General features: G+C 47.6%; 2 protein-coding genes across 6 annotated transcripts in view; one reads left to right on the top strand and one right to left on the bottom strand.

The window, feature by feature from the left end:
- FRMPD1 (FERM and PDZ domain containing 1) overlaps window positions 1-15,484 on the bottom strand; it is a 187,862-nt gene extending 172,378 nt beyond the window's left edge. For 3 of the 5 annotated variants that reach the window (XM_017350594.3, XM_051843921.2, XM_051843912.2), the window contains exons 1-2: window positions 15,421-15,484; window positions 10,088-10,461 (exon numbers count right to left, since the gene is read on the bottom strand). The gene's annotated coding sequence lies outside the window, so the exon portion shown is untranslated. The remainder of the gene's footprint in view (window positions 1-10,087; window positions 10,462-15,420) is intronic. The other 2 variants (XM_051843925.2, XM_051843944.2) reach the window with 1 other exon arrangement.
- Window positions 15,485-15,593: 109 nt separating this feature from the next.
- On the top strand, window positions 15,594-19,681 carry TOMM5 (translocase of outer mitochondrial membrane 5). The gene is made up of 2 exons (XM_002707971.5): window positions 15,594-15,833; window positions 19,163-19,681. The coding sequence occupies exons 1-2, from the start codon at window positions 15,713-15,715 to the stop codon at window positions 19,195-19,197; spliced, it is 156 nt and encodes a 51-aa protein (XP_002708017.1). The 5' UTR covers window positions 15,594-15,712; the 3' UTR covers window positions 19,198-19,681.
- Window positions 19,682-24,342: the final 4,661 nt, after the last annotated feature.

Genomic DNA, 24,342 nt, shown 5'->3' with positions numbered 1-24,342 from the left:
GTGTCTCATGTACTCTGCCCACCTGCTAGGGCCAGATGGGAGGGGAGAATTGCAGCAGAGCTCTCAGTGGCTCAAGAGCCCCTGTCAGGCTGATCCGCCTGCATTCACCATGGGCCTCTCTCCTTGGCTGAATCCCCCCGGGTCTAATCCTGTTAGACTCAGATCTGCAAAATGCTGCAAGTTCTGGGATGAGGGCTAAGGGGAGAAGGGCGTACAGAAGACAGACGGCGAGGGCCTACTCTGAACCGACTCTGCTTTAGGCTCTGTGTACTGAAATATATCAGAAAATGTTCCCAAGGGGCCAGCGTTGTGGTGCAGTGGGTTAAGCTGCTTCTTGAAGCACAAGCATCATCCCATATTAGCATGGGTTTGAGTTCCAGATGTTCCATTTCCAATCCAGCTCCCTGCTAATGCACCTGGGAAAGCAGCAGGAGATGACCCAAGTGCTTGGGTCCCTGAACCCACATGGGAGACCCAAATGGAGTTCCAAGTTCCTGGGAATGAACCTGGGGGTGGAAGCAAGCTCTCCCCACTTCTCCCTGTTGCTCCTCTTCCAGTCTAGACATCCAGTGGGAAAATTCTGACACATGCAACAGCATGGACGAACCTTGAGGACAGAAAGTAAAACAGTGGTAGCCAGGGACTGGGGGGAAGAGAGAATGGGGAGTTATTGTTTCAGGTTTGCAAGATGAAAGAGCTCTGAAGATGGATTGCATAGCAATGTGGGTGTATTCAATGCCGCATACACAGCATACATACAGAATAACCGGAAAGAGCACACGAGAATCCCGCAATACTGTTGCTTCCAGGGAAGGAGACGCACAGGGGTGGAAAGAAAACTTTGCTCAATTGTAAAATGCACTTCATATACAAGTTTAAAATGTTACACAAAATGTTTATGCACAGCTTAAAGAACAAAAATAAAACAACCACCCTTAGGCCCACCTCCTGGACCAAGAAACAGAATATCCCACCCTTTCCCCAGAACTTCTCATGATTCCTTCTGTGATCACATTCTTGGGGGAAGAGTTTTCATGATATACCCTTGCAAATCTGAATTCGTTACAGCATGTTACCTCATTTAAAAATGCAAATTTTGGAGCAGGCAGTTGGTGCAGCAGTTAAGAGACTGCTTGGGCTGTCCCCATCCCATATCAGAGTGCTTGGCTCAAGTCCCATTTCCCTTGTTCCTGCTCCCTGTTAATGAAGACACTGGGGGCTGACAGCCCAAGTACTCGGGTCCCTGCTATCCCCAGGGAAGACCCGGATGGAGTTCTGGGGTCCTGGCTTCAGCCGGGCCCAGCCCTGGCTGTTGCAGTCATTTGGGGAGTGAACAGGAGGGTAGAAGATCTCTGGCAGGCTCTGTTTCTGTCTCTCTGCCTTTCAAATAAAAAATGAAAAATAAATAATTAGCAATACATACAAATCCAAATTTAAAAGCCTCTGTTTTCTGTCATGAGACCCTGACTGACATGGGCGCAGAAGACATCAGTGCACCAAACATTCAAGCTGCAGGTACAAGTCGCAAGCTTGAGCATCTCAAATTGAAAGCAAATAGTTCTCATACCAGCCAGCGCATGCCGTGCAGACAAGGTTCACCGCAACAAAAGCCTAGCTCTGGAATCAGAAAGTGTGGATTTGCATCTTGACTATACCATTTAATACTTCTGTGTAACTCCAAGCAAGCCCTAAGTCTCACTTTCCTCATTCATTCAGTTATTCCACAAATTGAATATCTCTTAAGTGCTAGGTGCCATTCTGGTCACTGGAGAGAAGTAAAGAAAAGAGATGAAAAGTGCAAGGATCCATCTACCGAGGGGAGACAGACAACAAATTAAATACGTAAGAAGGGGCAGGCACTGTGGTGCAACATGCTAAGTCGCTGCTTGGGTGCCTGCGTCTCACTTCAGGTGCCTGGCCCCACTGTTTCTGATCCGGCTTCCTGCTAATGCACATCCTGGGAGGCTACAGATGATGGTTCAAGTGCTCTGGTCCCCGCACCCACATTGGAGACCCAGACGGAGTTCCTGGATCCTGGCTTCAGCCTGGTCCAGCTCCAGCTAACACAGGCGTTTGGGGAGTGAATCAGCAGATGGCAAATCTCTATCATCTATCACTCTGCCTCTCAAATAAATAAAATTAAATCACTTAGAAAACATGTGGGAAGAATCCCTGGCATGTCCAAGGGAGGTGAGTGCCGTGGAGATGACTGAGGCGGGGAAGGATCAAGGGAACTCTCAGTGGAGCCATAAACCAAACAGGTGCAGGGCAGCTGGCCCTGAAAAGCGAGCTCGGAGTCAAGGCCTGAACAGAGGCAGACCCGAACCCGCAGAGTGGCTGGGGGACCGAGGACAAGAATAAGAGGGGAGCCCAGCTGCGGGGGCGGAAGCGGGCGTGGCTCACCCCCACCCCATCCCAGGACCAGCCAGGAGGCCCAGAGAAGCAGGAGATGCGGTCAGAGGAGACACCAGCCCCTGGTGGTGCGCTGTCGCCCGTGCACAGCTTTGATTTTCACTCTGACTCAGATGGGAAGCCGCTGGAGGGTTTTGAACTTGTATTTTAACGAGAGCACTCTGGCTGCCCTGGGGAGAGGAGACTCCAAGCGGGCAGGGGCAGACGGTTACTGCCGTCAGTTCAGGGAGAGAGATGAGGGGGGTGGAACCAGGGTAAAGCAGAGGAGGAGTGAGGCAGGCTCAGATCCTGGATGTGGTTTGAAGTAAGGGTTTGCTGACCACACTGGACTCAGGGTGTGAGAGAAAAGGAGGCATCAAAGAGGACGCCCAGGGCTTTGGCCTCGGCAACTTACAGGCGGCCACTGTCACCGCCTGGGACGAGGAAGACTGAAGTTTGGTGGGAGCAGGGGAATAAAAGGAGGAATTAGGAGCCATGTTTTGAAATTTTACTTTTTAAAATCTTATTTATATTATTTTTTTTTGAGAGGAAGAGGGAGAGAATGAGTGCTCTCACTTGCTGGTTCACTCCCCAAATGCCTACCCAAGCTGGGGCTGGGCTAGACCAAAGCCAAGAGCTGAGAACTTGATCCAGGCCTCCCACGTGAGTGGAAGACGCCAACTACTTGAGCCATCACTGCTGTCCCCTAGGGTGTGCATTAGCAGGAAGCTGGAGTCAGAAGTGGAGCCAGGACCCTAATCCAGGCACTTGCTAGAGGATGTGGGTGTCACAGCAGTGCCCTAACCACTATGCCAAAGGTTCACCCCAAGTTTTGGACATTTAAACTTGAGATGCCCGTTAAACATCCATCCTGAGATGTGGAGCAGACAGTTGTATATTTGGTCAGGAATTCAGGAGCAAGTTTGGGCTGTAGTGATATTCATCTGTAAAACACAGTAACACCTATATAATATTATTTTATAAACATATATTTACTTAAAGACAGAGTGACAGGGAGAGGGGGGAGAGAGAGAGAGAGAGAGAGAGAGAGAGAGAGAGAGATCTTCCATCTGCTGGTTCACTCCCCAAATGTCCACAACAGCTGGGGTGGGAACAGGCCAAAACCAGGCGCTCCATCCAGGTCTCCCATGTGGGTGGCAGGGACCCGAGTATTCAGACATTATCTGGTGCCTTCCTGGGTGCATTAGCAGGGAGCTGGGTAGAAAGTGAAAGAGCTGGGATTTGAACCAGCACTCCAATATGGGATGCAACACTGCAAGCAGTCGCAGTTGAATCTGCTCCACCACAACACCCACCCTATGTTGGGAGGATTAAACAAGACAATGCATGTAAACTCTCCGTGCAGGCAGGGCCAGCATACAAAGTCTCAAATGATGGCAGTGCCTTTGGAATCAGCCCCTCATCCCCACAGGGTAAAACTGTGAAGGGTTTGCATGCTTCTGCAGTAGTCAAAGGTAAGTCATGTGCAGTTTCTTTTTCTTTTTTCCCATTTTATTGGAAAGGCAGGGAGACAGAGACAGACAGACAGAGATCTTCCATCCACTGCTTCATTCCCCAATGCCCAGCAGCTGGCCTGGATGAAGCCAGGAGCCAGGAACTCCAACCAGGTCTCCTATGTGACTGGCAGAAACTCAACTACTTAAGGCATCACCTGCTGCCTCCCAGCGCATGCATTAGCAGAAAAATGGAATTGGAAGCACAGCTGGGACTTGAACCCAGGTATTCTGAAAAGGGATGCAGCACCCCGAATGGCATCTTAAATCACTATGCCAAAGCCTGCCCTAGGTCAAATTTGTTTTTTTTTAATATTTATTTTTATTTATTTAAAAGGCACAGTTACACACACACACACAGACAGAGAGAGAGAGAGAGAGAAATCTTGCATCTGCTACTTCACTCCCCAAATTGCTGCAACAGCCAGGGCTGGGCCAAGATGAAGTCAGGAGCTTCTTCTGGGTCTCCCACACAGGTGCAGGGGTCCAAGCACTTGGGCCATCTTCCGCTGCTTTCCTGGGCACATTAGCAGGGAGCTGGATCAAAGGTGGAGCTGCTGGGACTTGAACCAATGCCCAGATGGGACGCCGGCGCTGCAGGCAGCAGCTTTACCTGCTATGCCACAATGCTGGCCTGTCAAGTTTCTTAAATGACCATGGACTCCGTATTTATTTCAAGCTTTGCAGAGAGTCTGACGTGGAGAATGAGCAATTTATTGGGAGAAACTGAGTAGCAGCGGGGACCCTGTGCCGCACACAGTCCCAGCGGTCTCATGCAGCCTTCGTGACCCAGGAGGCTTCAAAGGAATGAAGCGTGAGAGCGGACTTCCCTGCGCTGACTTCAGTGGCTGCAGACGTGGTCATGGGCCCCATGTCTATCTGGCCCTTTGAAGATCGATTCACAAAGCCCCAAGTCTTCCTGAAATAGCAGTTTCTCAGAGGAACTTCCCTTCCAGAGGCACACCCTCGCTATCTCTTATTAATGTACCCAGTGATCGGCCGGCGCCGCAGCTCACTAGGTAATCCTCCACCTGTGGCACCGGCACCCCGGGGGTTCTAGTCCTGGTTGGGGTGCCGGATTCTGTCCCGGTTGCCCCTCTTCCAGGCCAGCTCCCTGCTATGGCCCGGGAAGGCAGTGGAGGATGGCCCAAGTGCTTGGGCCCTGCACCCGCATGGGAGACCAGGAGGAAGCACCTGACTCCTGGCTTTGGATCGGCGCAGGTGCTGGCGGCCACTTGAGGGGTGAACCAACGGAAAAGGAAGACTTTTCTCTCTCTCTCTCTCTCTCTCTCTCTCTCTCTCTCTCTGTCTTAACTCTGCCTGTCAAAAAAAAAAAGTACCCAGTGGTCTGTAGCTGCTTTATGTCGGGAAAGTGGAAATCTGAGCTGGTGTGGTTTTATGACATGTTTCTAGTTCTTTGAAGCAATGAGCTCCTAACGTCAAAACCAAACAATAGGGGTTTCTCATTATTTCTACATCTCTTTGAGTTTTGACAGTAAATCTCTGACCTCACAATTCTCCGCAGTATCCATGACAGACCTAAGCCTCAATAACTGTCTGTTAACAGCCCTCCTAATCTCCGTCTGTATCCCAAGCTAAGAGGTGTTGAAGGAGTTCACACAGTCAAAAAAAAAAAAAAAAAAAAAAGCCTTGTGTAACAAACCGGCGGCTGAGATGGTGGACAGCCACGGGGTTGTCTGCTGGATGCAGCCGCAGCGGCACAACAGCACGGCATGGGTAGGGGTGCCGATGAGGACAGAGCGGGAAAAGGAACAGGAGCACAGGGAAGGACACTTTGCCTGAAGCCTTGTTTTCTTCCATCTGTAAATGAGGCCACAGAAACTGCACTGATTGCTGCTAATGAGATGTCAGGGCCCAGCGAACTGCACGAAACACCAATTTCATTCCTTCTCCCCAACTCCTTTTTAAAGTTTCTAGCAACTTCTATATTCACTGCTACTGTGCCTCAAGTGGGGCTTCATGTGAAAAAACCACCTTCTCTCTTCCCCTAGGAGCCAGGAGAGAAGGGGCAGGTCCCGATGGACACTCCACCACAGCCTCACCTGGCTGTGAGGCCCTGAATCCTAGGTTCAGGGAGGAGAGCTAAAAGATCAGAGTTGATAACTCCAAATTGAGTCAGTCAGGTGGACGTGTGGCAAGACCTTAACAAATTTGTGCCCATTTTTCTACTTTAAAAGAAACCTCGGGGCTGGCACTGCAGCACAGTAGGCTAATCCTCTGCCTGCCTTGCTAACATCCTAGTTCCGGTGCTGACATTCTAGTCCCAGCTGCCCTTCTTCTAGTCCAGCTCTCTGCTATGGCCTGGGAAAGAGGCAGAAGGTGACCCAAGTTCTTGGGCCCCTGCACCTGCATGGGAGACCAAGAAGAACCCCCTGGCTTTAGCTTGACTTGTCCCTGGCCATTGTAACCTCCTGGAGAGTGAATCAGCAGATAGGAGATCTCTCTCTCTCTCTCTCTCTCTCTCTCTCTCTCTCTCTCTCTTTCTGTAACTCTGACTTTCAAATAAATAAATGCACCTTTAAAAAAAAAAGGCAAGAGGTGCTTATATCCTAACATGCTTTTGATTTTAAAATTTAGAATTCAGGCCAGATGCAGGGGCGGGAAACACAGTGATTTTTGCCCATCAGGAGTACAGCCCTAAAGTTCAACAACCAACCCGAAACACTTCCAAGAGTGAAATAAGGTGATATAAATAATGCCACCAGTACAACAGGGATAAATCAGACCATGCAGGCCAATCAGACACGCCCTTCATCACCAAATAAGTCCCTGGCCCACCAAAATTTCATCAATATGCAAGAGATCCGACCCAAACGAAGGTTCTGTGGTTAACAGAATAAATGCCTCTCTACCGGGATAAAGAGGTCCCAAGGTTTTCTGAATACAACAGCAGGTTTCTTCTCCTTCCTTCCCCCCTTCCCTTATCCAACAGTCTCTCCTGTCATTTCACTTGCAAAGTCTTTTTGCAGATTCTGTCCTGCTGCAAATGTATTCTTGCTCCAGAAAGTTCATCCATGGGACTGAACGTTACACATACCTATCTCCTGAATTCAGTTAGTGGGCAGAGAACTGAATATTTAAAATTTCACCCAGAGTGGCAATAGGAGGTAGGACTAGTCTTGTTTGCCCCTACAAACCAAGACAAAGTCTAAGGCAATTTCCAAAGCCCCATCAGATAGGCAGCCTTTCTCACTAATATCAGGGGACTCTTCTCGGGCACAGAGTATGCCTGATCTGACTCTGCATTTACAGGGCCAGGTATAGGTCTTTGCACGTGCTGTGCAGTAACCAGGCTACTTCCTCACCTCCCTCAGCTCTGAAATCCTGCGTGTCCATGGTTTTCCTTCTCCTTTCACTGCAGTCAGGGAGGAATCCATCCATGATGTCCCCGATCAATAGCTGGACTGGGCTTCTGCCGCCCACCCTTGGGAACTGGTTAGCACTCTTCTTCTCCTGAGCACTGTGCTGAGACAAGCAAAGCCTCCCACTGACCCTAGTAATAGGTTAAGTGTGGGGAGCAAACCGGACTAGACTGTTACTGGAATTAAGACTTATTCTATGCATCTGCTCTCCCACAATATGGCGCTGGGAGAGAAGTAAACAGCTTCCGCACAGCTGCCTCCAGTTCAACCAATTAACTGTAGGACTTGCTCCTGATTGGAGAGCAGCGTACTCGGCGTGTGGGCAGCCGAGTTGGGATTGGCGGAGGAGGACTATAAAGGAGGAGAGAGACGGCATGCACCAGGAACATCTAAGGGGAACATCTGAAGGAACACCTGTGCAGCCCCCCAGAGAGCCGGCCGGCGGTGTGCCGCTCCCCTGCGGAAGTGGGGAATGCGGCCAGGGGGAACTGCCCTTCCACGGAGGTGGAAGGGATAGTAGCCAACCCGGGAAGAACCAGCAGCAAACCCGGGGAGGGCCGAGCAGACGAAAGAACAGCGCAGAGTCCTGTGTTGCTCCTCCACGAAGAGGGGGAGCGACATAATGGTGCCGTGACTCGGATATGAAGCCTAGGCAGGGTTCAGTGTCGCTCCTCCACGAAGACGGGGAGCGACAGTTAAGGACACAATCTGCTGGGTTCAGTTCAGGAGCACCCAACAATGCCTGTTGCCTTCCCACCCCAGGCTGGGGCTGGAGCCAAAGTAGGGTAGTAGACAATCTTGACAGGTCATCTACGCACCAAGGCATGGCGATTAATAGCAACTACTCTTGCTGAATGGCCTCTGTTTGTATCCCTGCTCCCTGGGTGAATATTTAACTTCTCTATAATTGAGTTTTCCATTTATAAATGGAGATAATAGAACCTGCCTCACAGGGTTGATGTGCGAATTACACTCAGTGATGTGGAACCACACTTGGTACGGAGTGAATGCAGTACTGTTCATTGGTACTGTTTCTGTGTCAGCTCCTCTTCCCGGGGAGCCTCCCACTGGACCACTACCTTTCGTTCTTCCTGGTTCAGGCTGGTTCTCCCTCGTCAAGGAGGGTCTTTCCTTGGCTTCTCACCTCCTTGGTCCTGGCTCTCTAAGATGACATTCTCTGCACTGACATTTTGCTGGTGTCTTTGTCCACTAAGACTCAAATCTAAAACCTTGAAGAGGTTAAGCAATTATCCACCTTCCCTAAACCCAAGTGAATCATTACATAACTATTTTTCTTGGTCAACACAGAAGAAGGACCAGATGTGAAAGGAGTGTCTCGGAGCCCAGCATCCCTGTTCCCGAGCGCATCTGGCACCTACACATGTCCAGTTCTTTCAGTGTTGTGTGACTCTGGGGAACAATGGTGGCAGCTTCCACACACTTCTCAGAAAGCCCAATACTAGTGAACAGCAAACCAAAAAATCTATATATCGTTCCAAGATCTTTAACAATTATAATCCTATTTTCTACTTTATTCACCCTAAATTCCCCCCCACATAGAATTTATTTATTCAGTTAAGTAAACAAATATTTTGTGTTTCCCAAGGAAATTGTCAAAGCCATTACCATTCAGTTAAAACAGGGGAACTTCAAAATAAAGTTTTTTTTTTTTCACTTAGGCTAAGCCAATTTTGAATTTCTAAATTGGATAGCTCATAGCTTCAAACTCCAAATAACCTTAACCCACACACTCATCAACTCCATTCAAAAGTACTGCACTGCCTTTCTTTATCTTCCGGTAATTCACCAACATGATGTACACAAGGGGAAAGAGGTGAGGCACCGGCACACGCTCTCCAGGCCCTCTAGAGAACACGGAGTTGTTCCTCTGGCCACATACATGTGAGTCTACAAGAAAGGTGATACTGTACACATCAAGGGAGTGGTTCGATTCAGAAAGGAATGCCCCCTAAATGTTACCGCAGCAAAGCTGGAGGAGTCTGCAGTGCTACCCAGCACGCTCTTGACATTGCTGTAAACAAACAAGTTAACAGCAAGCTTCTTGCAAAGAGAATTAATGTGCATATTGAGCATATTGGGCGCTCTGAGAGTTGAGATAGCTTCCTGAAACGTGTGAAGGAACATGATCAGAAAAAGAAGGAAGCCAAGAAAAAAGGTACCGGGGTTCAAGTAAAGCGCCAGCCTGCTCCACCCAGAGAAGTCCTCTTTGTCAGAACCATGGAAAGGAGCCCGAGCTGCAGGAGCCCATTCCCCAGGAACTCATGGCATAATAAGTTTAAAAAAAAAAAGAAGGAGGAGAAGAAAAGACCTCTGGATTGTAAAAATAATCCTTACTTGAGCAGAAGTGTGATGTCCTATCCCGCAAAGAGACATGTAAAGCAAATTTAAAAACAAAAACACTGCATTGCTCTGTTGCCTGCCCCAGCAAAGTGCCAGAGAGTACTCTTTGCATTACCACCAACACTTACATTCTTGATAATTTTAGTGCAAACACATAAAACTATCAGCCAATAAACATAACTGTCCCTAAATGTAGTCACTTAATTTATCATTGTTCTGCCACCCCTACCCCCCACACTCCAATCCTTGGAAATTCTTCTTCCAACAGATTCACATTAGATCCTTAAGGCCCAATACTGAGCCATTGTGCCCAAGATGTCTACTTCCAGGATGACTTAAACAAATCCCTGTCACAGCTTGGTTTCTTCTTGCTGAAAACTTTGCTGACCATGATGGAAGCAATGGATTAGTTACCACCTGCTCCAAATGCACGCTTACCTGCTTCCTTCTCCTGGTGCCCACACTCTTCACACTCATCACAGAATCCCACAGCATCAATCCTGGAATGGACTTCACAGCCCAGATGATCCAAGCTCTCACTTTACAAACATGGACTCTGGAATCTACAAAGAAGTAGACACTTGGCCAAGGTCACACAGCTCGTTAATGCAAGAGCTGGAACTAGAATTGCCAAGCCGGAGGTTCATCTTCCTGTGATGTCATTCGTCCTCCAACCGGTTCTTTTGCTCTCTGCCCCAGCTGGCTTTCATGAACTGAACACACTGGCGTCCACACCCTCCTGCAAGTGCCAGCAGCCTTCGAAGCTCACCTGGTGTGAACCAGCCCAGCTCAGCTGGCCTGGGGCTCTTTACCTGCAAAGGAACAAGTGTCATGTGACTCTCGGAAACACAAACAGCGTGTAGGGGTGCACACAATGTTCAAGTCTAGCTGTCACGGCAGGACGGCCAAGTCTGTCATGCTGAGAAGCGAGCAGAGCCTACAAGTCACCGACAACATCTGTGAGTTTTCAGTTCTTGCTTTCCTGTAATTTCAGCTTTGGGATTGCCCCCCAAAATCAGCTTGCTTAACAACAAACATTCCCATTTGCTAGGCACTGTGCTAGTGTCAGGGTTACAAAAATGAAAAGATACATTCCTGTCCTGTTTGTGGAAAAGGAAAAGACACAGAGACGATGGCAAGATACTATGCCAGCTTCCTTGACACTTGGAAAGGAATAGATATAGGTCTTCTAGACATGCACAAACAGTAGATAAGCTAGCATACAAGGAATTGTGGAGACTGTGTAAACATAATCTTTTTATTTAGAATAGTTTAAGATTTGCAGTACAGTTTCAAGAGTAGTACAGATAGTCCCATATACCATCCCCCAGTGATGGAATTAAGGAACTATAAAAATATGCAGAATTTTTATATGAATTTCTTTTGGGGACACTTTCATTTCAGCTTAAGAAATAAAGCAAGAGATTTTTAAATTCTAAGCACTAGCAGATAGGAAATCCATTTGTTCATTCGCTCAAGGAGCACTTGATGAGTTTTGACCATGTATAAGTTAAATACCTGTCCTCAGTTGCCTGGGGGATTAAAGAATGAGCAATGACAGGCTCCTTCTACTTGAGATGTTTACAGTCTACTTGGAAAGTGATCAAATACACGTGGATCACCCTGACAACAAAGTCCTAAAAATTAGACCAGAAAACAGCAAAGACAAATGCTGGGGAAGTTAAGGCTATCAAAATTCTACTCCTCCATTCAGATTCAAAACACCCTGCTCCCTGCAGAGGTCTAGCTGCACAGTGATTTCTGGGAGTAAGTTATCCTGTATACTAGGTGAGCACCCTTACTGAGAGGCCCAGTGTCCTTTCTTCCCCTGATTTTTGCTTCATGCAGCTTGAGTTCTCAGTGGATTTCACAGTCAAGTTTACTTTGGGAATACCAGGCCGTGATCCTCCCATGAAAGAATGAGGAAGGAGAGGTATGGAGCTGGATAATAACACAATCCAGATTAACTACTGGTGATGGGTGTGGAAATGTAGAAAGAAGGGCTTCCCTCAGCTGTTGATGAGTGCAGCCACCCTTTGTCCTGTCCCTCCCAAACAGGGGTTGAACAACACCCCATTCTTCCCATTCTTCCCTCTGAGCGGAGGACTGTCCATGAGACTATTCATGGGTAATGTATCACTATGGTTTGGATATCACTTTGGATGTTAAATGTCCCCAAGACCCTTATGTTACACGCTTAGTCCCCAGCATGGTGCTAGTGGGAGGTGGTGGAACTTCAAAGAGGTGAAGCCACTGGGAGCTCCTTAGGTCACTGGGTGCCCTTGGAAGGTAATTCCCACTAGAGAAGGCTGTTGTGAAAGCCTAAGTTGGTTCCAACTTCTCTCTCTGCTTCCCAACTCGCCATGTGATCTTTCCTCTATCTGGGCTCCCCCATTGCCATCCATTGCCTTCACAGAGCCCAAACCTATGGGGTCATTTGTCTTTATTTATTTATTTATTTATTTTTTGACAAGTAGAGTTATAGACAGTGAGAGAGAGAGAGACAGAAAGATCTTCCTTCCGTTGGTTCACTCCCCAAATGGCCACCACAGCTGGCGCTGCGCCGATCCGAAGCCAGGAGCTTCCTCCTGGTCTCCCATGCGGGTGCAGGGCCCAAGCACATCCTCCACTGCCTTCCCGGGCCACAGCAGAGAGCTGGCCTGGAAGAGGAGCAGCCGAGACTAGAACGGCGCCCTTATGGGGTGCCGGTGCCGCAGGTGGAGGATTAACCAAGTGAGGCACCGCGCCGGCCTGGGGTCATCTGATCTTTGAGTTGGACCTCCGAAACTGCAACTCAACAAACTTTTTATCTTTATAAAGTTAGCTGCCTCAGGTATTTCTTTGTATTAATGAAAATTTGACTAATGCATGCATCAAAAGCAGGGGGGGCGGGGCGCGGGATTTGGCCAGTTGAGATGCCCATATCCCAAATCAGAGAGCCTGTATTCCATGCTTTCCTCTAGTTCCTGACTCGAGTTTCCTGCTAACACAGATCTTGGGAGGCACAGGAGATGGCTCAGGTATTTGGGTTCCTGCCTGGATTGAGTTCCTGGCTCCGGCCCCTCCCACTGCTGTGGTTGTGGGCGTTTAGGAAGTGAACCAGCAGGTGGACGTGTGTTTCTCTCCCCTCTCCCTCATCAAATAAATAAGCAATTTTTTAAATTGGAAGGTATGATAGGGAACAATATTAAACCCAAAGAACCACCCTGGTCCAACCTAGTTCTGCTTCTAAGCAGCTTCCCACGGGCCTCACTTTCCTCGTCCATCAGAAGTGTACAAACTGCTCAGTACCCAGTCTACAGCTCCCCAGAAAAGAGAAAACATGAGGTTTCTGTGATTTTATGTTGGATTTATTCTCCACTCATGAGTCATCAGTCAATTTCTCACTTTGCAAACACAAATTCCTCCCCAGTGATGGAAATTAAAGCACTTAATATCTTATTGGTGGATTGTACACTCTGAATGCTTGTATGCAGGGCTGTCTGGGAAGTTGAGGCAAAGGAAATGGCTCCTAAGTCCCTCCTGGGATCTAAATGGAAAACAAGACAGGCTATGACATCAGCTGCTATTTCCTCTGTGAGGAGACTAAATAATATAAATATCAATATTAAATTATGTCTACACACTCTTTATTACAGCAAATCCTTTGCTCTTAGCCTTTTAGGTTAGGTAGGAAGAACACAAAAGATGAACACAGAATTAGAGCATTTTAAAGTTTCTTTAAAGCATTAAAAGTGTCTTTAAATATTAGAATCAACCACTTTCATCATTCCAAGGAGGAAAAAAATGAGTGAAATAAAATGAAAAAAAAAAAAAAAAGAGGTGAAATAGCTTGATCCAATGCTGCCTTCCTGTGGTATGTTCTGTCAATCTGTCTCATTTAAACTCACTGGACTTGGACAAGACCACCACCTACACGACAATAACAAATAAACAAATAGGCACTTTTTTAAAAGCCAAAGAAAGGAACCTGACCTCTTTCATTTAGTTTTTCCATCGCAACTAGAGAAGCCAGGCCAGGGGAAGATAGAATTCACTAGGATGACCGGAATAGCCCATTCTCCTAGACTACATCCAGAACAAATTCCTCACCCGAGACAGAGCTGCCCCCAGTCTGTCCATCACCTGCCCGTCTCTACGTGTGGGCAAGAACTAGATGCTTTAAAGGGCTTGGTGCTACAATAACATTCCCTTAACAGGCCAGCCCGTTACTACCATGCCACCTATCTGTTAAACACGTGCTGCTGGAAGTGATCACTGGAAGAATAAAATTCAAATACCAACAACCTGTTCTTTTCACCAAAAACCATGTTTGGAGCTAATGTTTCCCCTCTGCATTCTCTATGCATCTAGGCATCAAAACATCTCAGTAAACAAACCTGGCACTTCTATCTGTGAACTGTGTATCTAAATTCAGCCAGTATTAGGAGTGCCACTGGAATCACATAGCAAGAGCTCATTCCTTCCCTGTTTGGTTTGCTTCACAATTCAGAGACGAGACGTTTTATTGTTACAGTCCTTCTCCCGTGATAAACACGTATACTGACTCCTGATTTCTGACTACAGTTAATGATATCTTACTATCCCAAAATTCCAGACCAGCAAGTCCTAGATGACACAATTAGGATTCAAAACGCATGGACTGCTGGAACCGGAAAGGACTTTGGAGAGCAGGCACTCACATGCCCTCCCTGTACACAGGGCAATGGGGTTGCGGGGAAACAGACACTTGCTCCCCATCACAGAGCACAGAGCTAGTCAGGTCGGAGGCTTTCTGAACCCTCAGGACAGCCTGGCTAGAGGCCGCCCCTTCGCAGTCAGCCCCTCCCGTCCCAGAGCCACCTCTGCCGTTTCACCACATAAATTACAGATGCGAGAGGTTACTGAAGTTTGAATAAGCGGATGAGTTCCCTTTCTTGCCTCAGTGTCTTCCATTCTGTGAATTAAGAAGCTGGGCGTCCATGTTTACAGTTATCCATTGCCCCCATAGTAAACTGCTGTTCTAATCGATGCAAAACCCAGCGTTACTGCGCAGTCAAGAAGGAACACTCTGGTTTTGAACTCTGTGAGCAATTCAGGCGTCTGGTTCACGTCTAAGAATTCTGTACGGTCGGTTGGCACGCATAGCTTGGGGCAGTGGGAAATCTGGCAGCCTGGAACTCCTGTTCCAACGCCAGCGATGTCCATCCGCGCCAGCACTGAGCGCTGCAGACGAACAGGAGAGCAGTAGGGCCTAGGGGGGAAAAGGATTCAACTTGACCCCGTAATTACCGGCATTAGAACCCCGTTCCTTCACATCTCTCGGAAGAGGTTAGGCGGGGCACCTGATTGCTGGCCTCCCCACCTGGAACGTGTTGCTGAGCCTGGAACTTGCTTTATCCACGCGATGTTACTAAACCAATACAACAATGTGTAAGGACCAATGACCTCTAGAAATGAGCAATAAATCTGGCCCCGGGGTCCCACAGGCCCAACAAAGTATGAAATCCTGTTCTACCGTCCACTAGTCGTGTCATGTTCGGCAAGTTTCGCCATCTTCGTCTGTTTGAATTTGTCGTGGAAAATTTCAGACTCAAGATAGAAAACTGTAATAATGACCTAAAGCTATGTACTGATCACCGGCTTGTATACTTTTCAGTATTTTGCTAATATCCTTTCATTTTTCTTTTTCCCTTTTAAGTATTTGAAAACACATTGGGCAAGTTATTTTAAATTATCTCCATGCGTCAATTTTCTAATCTAGGAAATGAAGGCCATAATAAGCGACTCACGTAGTCAACAAATATTAGCTGTTATTAGCTAGGGCGCTAGCACTTCGCAGACGTCCGGTTTGAGAGAATCCGTGCCTGCGACGCTAAGATTGCGGTCGCCCCCTTCAGGCCGTCCTGTTCCAGAGCCGGCTCGGACCGCACGAAACTTGTCCCTCGCGAGCTCCCGTCGCTGCGCGCGGAAACGAAGGGGCGGAGACCGGAAGTAGGCTTGAGCCAAATTCCGGGTGCGAGGCGGCCACTGAGGAGGGGAGAGCGCACCGCTGCCAGCGGCTGGAAGCCGGTGAGGCCGAAGATGTTCCGAATCGAGGGCCTCGCGCCGAAGCTGGACCCGGAGGAGATGAAGCGGAAGATGCGCGAGGATGTGATATCCTCCATACGGAACTTCCTCATCTACGTGGCCCTGCTGCGAGTCAGTGAGTGTCCTCCCGGGCTGTGACAGTGAGCCGAGCGGGGAGCTCGCAGACAGCGCCCACTTAACTCTAGCCTTCCTGGAGCTCTTGGAAGCCCTTCAGGGAGCTGAGCTGAAGCGAGCGATCGCAGGGAGCAAGGGGCGTGCGCGTCGAGATCGGCGGGCGTCTGCGCCATGGAGGGTCCCGGAGTTAGGGACCGGGTCCCCAGGTGCACGTGGCGGCCCGGAGGCGCGAGGTTATTCTTGCCGGCTCACCGCGCCTTGAGAACACCGAATGGCTTCCCAAATTGTCCCCTGGAGCAGGTTGAGGTATCATAGACCCAGATTAGGAAAATAGCTCATCCAAGGTCATTCAACGGTTCAGTTGATGAACTTGACCTAAAATTCAGAGCTGCCGCTCCTTCCTTCGGTACTGACTTTAGAAATCCGAAAAGTTTGCTTCCGTCTTATTTATACAGAGGATGACGTAAATAATTGCTATTTTTTAAAGGAATGCAAGATAAAGGATATGAGTATATAGAATTAGTGAAAATATCTGAGGTTTTATTTGATCTTAGAGTTGGCAAGAAGTTATTTCCCTTCCTTGACAATGGGCGGCAGGGTCTCAGACTTTTTTAAATTTCTTTTGCAATTGAGAACTCGATTTCTCGAGGGGACTAGCAGAATTACAGGCACGCTGAATTATTCTAAGAGCCGAAAGCAGCCTTATGGACCAGTTCCTAATATGATCACCATCTCCCCGTCCCCGGCTCAGTATCCATACCTTTTCCTTGGTCAGTGCTGTGTGCTGTTGACTGATGTGGATGGGCAGGCAGGGGAAGAATGGAGGCCGGGCCAAGGTCATCCTGTAGAAGACTTCGTGAAGCTCAGGTCTCCTTTTCACCTTCTATGATGTTACTCAGCTTCCCCAGGAGAGGGAGCCTTGGGGAGTGGGAACGGAACACCCGAACCATCTGGCTCTTTGAACAACTTCCTGTTCCCAAATGTACATGTCTCCCCCTCTCAACCTTTTTCTCTCCACCTACCTCCCGGTGCAATATTTGCTTCGCCTCAATGATTTTTTTTTTTTTTTAAGATTTATTTCATTTATTTGAAAGAGAGTTACAGAGAGAGAGAAAGGTCTTTCATCCACTGGTTCACTCCCCAAATGGCTACAATGACCAGAGCTGAGCCCATGCAAAGCCAGGAGCCGGGAGCCTCCTCCAGGTCTCCCACGTGGGTGCAGGGGCCCAAGGATTTGGGCCACCTTCTGCTTTCCTAGGTGCCTTGGCAGGGAGCTGGATTGGAAATGGAGCAGATGAGACTCGAACCAGGACCCATATGGGATGCCAGCTCTGCAGGCTGGGGCTTCAACCTGCTGCGCCACAGCCCTGGCCCCACACCTCAGTGATTTTTATGTTAGATGTGAATTGGTTTATTATTACTTAAGTGGAAATATAATTTGTATATTATATGATACACTCATTTAAAATATATACAGTTCTGTGGATTTTTGGCATAAAGTTGTGCAGCCATACCAAAATTTAGGAATATTTTCTTTCCCCCTAAGTGAACACCCTATCTGTTGGCTATCACCCCAGTTGGAGGTCAATATTTTTTATTTAACGTTAACAATATTCTGTAAGTGTTGAGAAATTCTGGCTGTATTTTTGGTGATAGCACTTCTGTTCAGGACAATATCACTTTTTTTTTTTTAAAGATTTATTTATTTATTTGAAAGGAAGAGTTACAGAGAGGGAGATCTCCCACCTACTGGCCCACTCCCAAAATGGCAGCAACGGCCAGAGCTGGACTGATCCGAAGCCAGGAGCTTCCTCCTGATCTCCCGTGTGGGTGCAGGGGACCAAGCACTTGGGCCATCTTGTGCTGCTTCTTCCAGGCTGTAGCAGGGAGCTGGATGGGAAATGGAGCAGCCTGGAATTGCAGGCTGTGGCTTTACCTGCTATGCCACAGTGCCAGCCCTGACAGTATCACTTCTTTGAATCCATATAATACCACTTAGCTTTCTAGACATTTCTATTTATATTTTCCTATTGAACTCTCATAATAACTGAAGTAAGACTTTATCAGATGTGGTTTGAGTATATACATTATAAGTAGCTAATCACAGGACCCAAAGAGGTGTCTAGTTTTGTTTTTTTTTTTTAAATAAGCTTGTCTGGTTTTTTTGTTTTTTTTTGTTTGTTTGTTTGTTTTTTAGATTTATTTGTTTACTTGAAAGTCAGAGTTACACAGAGAGAGAGAGGTCTTCCATCCGCTGGTTCACTCCCCAGCTGGCTGCAATGGCTGGAGCTGCACCGATCCAAAGCCAGGAGCTTCTTCCAGGTCCCCCATGTGGGTGCAGGGGCCTAAGGACTTGGGCCATTTTCCACTGCTTTCCCAGACCATAGCAGAGAGCTGTATCGGAAAAGGAGCAGCCAGGACTAGAACTGGTGCCCATATGGGATGCTGACACTTCAGGCCAGGGCGTTAACCTGCTGCGCCACAGCACCAGCCCCGTGGTGTCTAGTTCTTTATAGTTCTTTAGTTCAGTGTTGATTTCCTCTTCCCACTGCCTTCTTTCAAATGAATTTTTAAAGGTGAAAAATGCCAATTTGTTTCCCATAGAGTTTTATTCCTTTTATAGTCAAAATAAATCACTAAAGCAAAGGGTTGCCATTTGTAAGGGGATTGGACTTAATTGTGGCCCTAAGGCAGTGTTGGGGGGTACCTGGAGAAAAAATTTTGGAAACTGTGAGAATGAACTTGATAATCACAGCCAGTGAAACTGGAGTGGGCAGCTGTGGAAGGCAGTGAGTCCCTTTTACTGGGCTGACAGAGGCTTAGCCATCATTTGGAGGTGCTTTCAGAGTATGTTGTGATAAACAAGGACATAAGCCTCAGCCATTTTTGCTTTCTTGTTACCTCTGCCGCCTTTCATGGGATCAGTTCCATCTCACACCCGCATTGTTCCCCACCCCCAGCATTCTTCCCCAGGTTTGGAAGCGGGTGGGCCACATCTGAAGAACCAGTATGGAGAAGCTCATTTCCACCTACTGTCCCCCAACCCCCACCACTAGCCCACCTAAGGTATAAAAGGGCCCAGCCTGCTGGGGTCAGGGCCCCTGCCATGTGTCTGTGAGCATGATGGCAGTTGGTCAACCTCCGGATTTATTTTCCTCTGAGTAAGTTCAGTCTGACTGTAGGTTCTTATACTGTCCCTCCTATTCTGCACCTCTTTTCCTAATATGTTGAACCTATAAAATTTTTTTACCCAATCTTATAATTCTGTGTTGTGGCCTGGGGACTTAGAGATTTGAAAACTGATTTGGGGTTTGTCTGTTTTTCTTTCAGCTCCTTTTATCTTAAAGAAGTTGGACAGCATATGAAGATTGGGCATCACGCTTGGATGCATGAGATGAGCCTGGTTACGGTTTCTACTCCTTTCTGCAAATGAATAGGCCCAGAAAGGTGTATGAGACTCTGATTGAATGGACATAAAAATTCTACTTGTTAAGAACAAGTTTGGCTCTGGTAACAGACCTTCATAGCTCAAATCTCAATCTACTTAGGAAGTATGAGAGACGTGCAGTCCTAGTGTCCCTTCTGCCGTGACAGACCGTCCCCATGAATGTCGACGTCAGCGTAAAGAATGTCCAGCCCCATTCTCTAGCACGTATGAGTTATAAGGGAATCATGTCTGAAACAGCCCTGTCTTGTCAGTTGTTGCTGCCTACCTGTTTTATTTCTGTCTCAGCGGTATTTGTGCAGAGTCCCTTACAGTTAGTTATATTGTATGAAAGTCACACAGCCACATTGACATTTAAGCACAGGACCAGCAGTCTATATTTTTAATAAATGTATCAATTTTAAGCAATTGAGTTTTTATTTTTCTTATCCTATGATTTGCTGCAAGCCAGTAGCCATTGGTGAAACTCTTTTTGTAATTATTACCAAACTGCCTTAAGTTGAGTTAGTTGCTCTTGTTTTGGACTTGAGAATTTGCTCTTCTAGATAACGTGGCATTATATTTTATTGCCCAGCAGTCTTGGTGAAAGGTGGTATCATTGCTTGATGCCAAGAATATGTAATTCCACCAAAGTTAAAGATGCTAAGATGCTTTTTTTTTTTTTTTTTTTTAAGAAAAGTTTTATTTATTTGAAAGAGTTACAGAGAAGGAGAGGCAGAGAGAGGGAGAGACATCTTCCATCTGCTGGTTTATTCCCCAAATGGCTGCAATGGCTGGGGCTGGGGCTAGGCCAGGCTGAAGACAGGAACCAGGTCTCCCATGTGGGTGCGGGGGCCTAGGCACTTAGGCCATCTTCCACTGCTTTCCTAGGCACATTAGCAGAGAGCTGGATCAGAAGCGGAGCAATTGGGAATCAAACCGGTTCCACATGGGATGCTGGCACCATAGGCAGTGGCTTTACCTGCTATGCCAGAGCGCTGACCCCAAAATACTATATTTTAACTCATATAGGTCTTCAAGTTTGTTGGGGGCAGAAGGTAGTCCTTAACCTTCTTCCCAGAAGAAAGAATATTCACTTTTGCTAATTACACTGGTATTTACTTCTGTGTTTCTGGATAGTATAATAGTATTGCTTCGAGATTTTTCTGTTTTAGAGATGGCCTTCTGACTCTTCAGTGTGTATCAGGACTTGGATTTCTCTTTTCTCCTCTTACCCTCATCACTCACACAGTTCTTGTCATTTCCCTTCCTTCCAATATACAATGCAGTGTGGTTTTGATTGGATTGATAGTATTAGGACGCTAGGTGCTTTGTGGTTTTCTTTTTGTTATTCCTGAACTTCTCTGTGAACTTTACACTACATCTACTAAATGTTCTGCCATTTATTTAACTTGCTCACAGTGTTCACTTTCACTGCAGACTGTTGGCTTTCCCGAGTTAAGTCTTTTCCTAGAGCCTTCTGACCTGTCCCTGTCTGGACTGACAGCCTGCTATGCCTATGTCTTTATATGTGCCAGTAATCTGGTGGGGACTTCCTTCACCATCTTCTTGGGAGTTCCTTTTCCTTTCTTCTCTTCCATGTTGGAGTTAGCTTATCCGTTTTTGTTTTGTTTTGTTTTGTTTTTTAAGATTTATTTTATTTATTTGAAAGATAGAGCTATAGAGAGAGGTAGAGACAGAGAAATTGAGGTCTTCCATCCACTAGTTCACTCCCCAGATGGCCGCAATGGCCGGAGCTGCGCCAATCCAAAGCCAGGAGCTAGGAGCTTCTTCAGGTCTCCCACATGGGTGCTGAGACCCAAGGACTTGTGCCACCTTCTGCTGCTTTTCCAGGCCATAGCAGAGAGCTGGATCAAAAGAGGAGCAGCCGAGACTAGAATCGGTGCCCATATGAGATGCTGGCACTTCGGCCAGGGCTTTAACCCACTGCACCACAGCCCTGTCCCCTATCCTTTTCTTTTTTTCTTTTCTTTTCTTTTCTTTTTTTTTTTTTTTTTTTTTTTTTTTTTCTGAAAAGGTAGAGAGACAGAGATCTCCCATGTCTGCTGGTTCACATGTCTAATTCCTGCAACAGCTAGAGCTTGGGTAGACTAAAGCGAAGAGCTGAGAACTCAGTCTAGATCTTCCATGTGGGTAGCAGGGATCCAACTACTTGAGCTGTCATCTGCCATCTCCTAGGGTGCACATTAGCAGGAATCTAGAGCCAAAAATGGAGCCAGGACTTAAACCCAGGCATTCTAATTTAGGATGTAGGCATTCCAAATGGTGATTTACTGCCTATACTAAAGGTCTGCCCCTACTCTATCTTGCATTTTATGATTGATTTGTTTATTTGAAAGGCAAAGTAACAGAGATATTCCATCTACCAGTTCACTCCACAGATGTCCACAACAGCCAGGGCTAGGCCAGGCCAGAGCCAGGAGCTCCATCTGGGTCTCCTGTGTGGGTGAAGGAACCCAAGTGCTGCCTTGCAGGTCCATTAGCAAGAAGCCGGATTGGAAGCATGGAGTAGCCAGAACTCAAGCCAGACAAGCCAACATGGGAAGCGGTGTCCCAAGTGGGAGTTTAACCCACTGCCACAATGCTCTTGTTTTGATGAAGCCCGGTCTCCAGCAGCATCCTGAGAAAGTCCATAAAAAAACCTTATTTATCTGAAGATGTCTTGTTTTTTCTATCTATATACTCATTTGATAGTTTGCTGATTATAGAGGTCCAGGTTAGAAATCACTTTCCTTTTAATGCGTTATACCATTGCCTCTAGCTTTCAGTGTTGCCGTTAGAAATCTGAAACCATTTTGATTTCTAATCTTTCTGTGGGACCTAAATTTTTTTTCTCCCTGAGAAACAGGGATCTTTTGTCCCTAGTATTATATTTCATGATGACATACTTCGGTGTGTATTTATTTTAATTCTTTGTGCTGGGCACTTACTGAACCTGTTTAAACTTGAAACTGTGTCCTTTAGTTCTCAGAAGTTTTGTAAATTTTTATTAATGGATTCCTCTATTCTCCCTCTTCTCATTGTAGAATTTCTTTTTCTTCTATAGTATATCTTATCTAAAATTGCTCTTCTTTGTTATTGTTTCATGTTAGATGTTTTCTTTGGGTATCTGGCATTCTTGGTTGTCTACTTATATTTGAAAATATGGGAGAGGCTGTCGCTCCCCTCTTCGTGGAGGAACGACACAGGACCCTGCGCTGTTCTTTCGTCTGCTCGGCCCTCCCCGGGTTTGCTGCTGGTTCTTCCCGGGTTGGCTACTATCCCTTCCACCTCCGTGGAAGGGCAGTTCCCCATGGCCGCATTCCCCACTTCCGCAGGGGAGCGGCACACCGCCAGCCGGCTTTCTCGGGGGCTGCACGGGTTCCCTTAGATGTTCCCCATAGATGTTCCTGATGCATGCCGTCTCTCTCCTCCTTTATAGTCCTCCTCCGCCAATCCCAACTCGGCTGCCCACACGCCGAGTACGCTGCTCTCCTCCAATCAGGAGCAAGTCCTACAGTTTATTAGTTGAACTGGAGGCAGCTGTGCAGAAGCTGTTTACTTCTCTCCCAGCGCCATATTGTGGGAGAGCAGATGCATAGAATAAGTCTTAATTCGAGTAACTTAGTCTAGTCCGGATTGCTCCCCACAGATCCCCCTTTCTTTTTATTTTTGGCGTTGATACGCGCCTGTCTTCGGTGTCCCGCGGCACACACTCTGCTCTACTTGCTAGAGTTGCCACAGGCTCTTACAAGTCCTATCAATCAGGCAAACCGAATCCGGGTCCTCTCTTCACCATGCTGTGAGGAGGTTTTTAGGCGCTGATGCGTGCCTGTGTTCGGTGCCCTGCAGCGCATGCTCTGCTCTGCCTGCGGGGGCTTACAAGCCCTATCAGGCAAACCGAATCCAAGCCTTCTCATTGCCATATTGTGGGGAAACTTATTGGTGTTGATTCGTGCCTATCTTCGGTGACCTGCAGCTCATACTCTGGTCGAGCCGCCTGCTGGTGCTTACCGCCTTACTAATCAGGCAGACCGAATCCAAGCCTTCTCATTGCCATATTGTGGGGAGACTATTGATGTTAATAACGTGCCTGTCTTCAGTGACCTGCGGCGCATAAGCTGCTAGCCGCCCAGGTGCTCATCGCCTCACTTAATCAGGCAGACCGAATCCAAACTTTCTGGTTGCCATGTTGAGGGGAGGCCTTTCTATTTCTCTATTTCTCTATCTCCGGGCATTCCTATTCCTCCCATTTTACTTCTGTCTGCCAACATTCCCATTTCTCTCACTCCACTTCCAAACTTCTGTTTCTCTTATCCCTGCGGCTTTCCGGCACCTCGCCCCGCCGGCGGGTTCCCGGCTCTGCGCCGCTTCAGCCCGCGCGCCTCTCTCATCTGCGCAGCTTCCCGGCTTTGCGCGGCTCGGCTTCGCACGCTCCGCGGTCTCCACGCTTAACCCTTTCGCGTCTGAACCATGGCCTACGCCAGCCCCGTTCCCTATCTATTCACGCCCCGTGCTCTCTCTGCACGCGGCGGCTTCCGCGAGTAACACAGCGTAGCTTACATGTCCGCCACTAGCATTCAATCTAAGCTCCCCGGGCTAGCCTGGCAAATTCAACCCAGCGTACGTCTCCGCCCCACGGTTTGGCTTCCCGTCCTTTGCTCCCCGGGCTAATCAGACGGATCCCAATCTGGCTTACGTCTCAGCTTCTGGTTTCAACTTTTCGCCCCCTATTCCCGGGCTAACTTGAGAACCCCAAAGTGGCTTCCGTTTCCGCCTCGGCCTGCCCCCCGCGGCTTCAATTTCCCTAACATTTTTCTCTACCCGGTATGTTTCCCCAAGCTTTCCTCCAACAATACTCCTCCCTCATTTCTCCTGGCCTCTCCCCACAGTCCGCGTCCGAGTCTGTTTGTTCTAGCTTTCACTTTCGCTTTCGACCTTAGAGATTTCTCCCAGCTTCCCCCCGTAGTCCGTATCCGAGTCTATGCCTAGGCTTTCAATAGCTTCTTCCGGCTCCTTTTTCGTCCGGCTTTTCCCTAGGCTGTTTGCTAGTCTCTCCCTCCGATATTTTCCCTAGGCTGTTTGC

This window comes from Oryctolagus cuniculus, chromosome 1 (assembly GCF_964237555.1).
Source record: "Oryctolagus cuniculus chromosome 1, mOryCun1.1, whole genome shotgun sequence".
In the NCBI taxonomy this organism is placed as follows: Eukaryota; Metazoa; Chordata; class Mammalia; order Lagomorpha; family Leporidae; genus Oryctolagus; species Oryctolagus cuniculus.
This window is presented reverse-complemented; position numbering and strand designations above follow the sequence as displayed.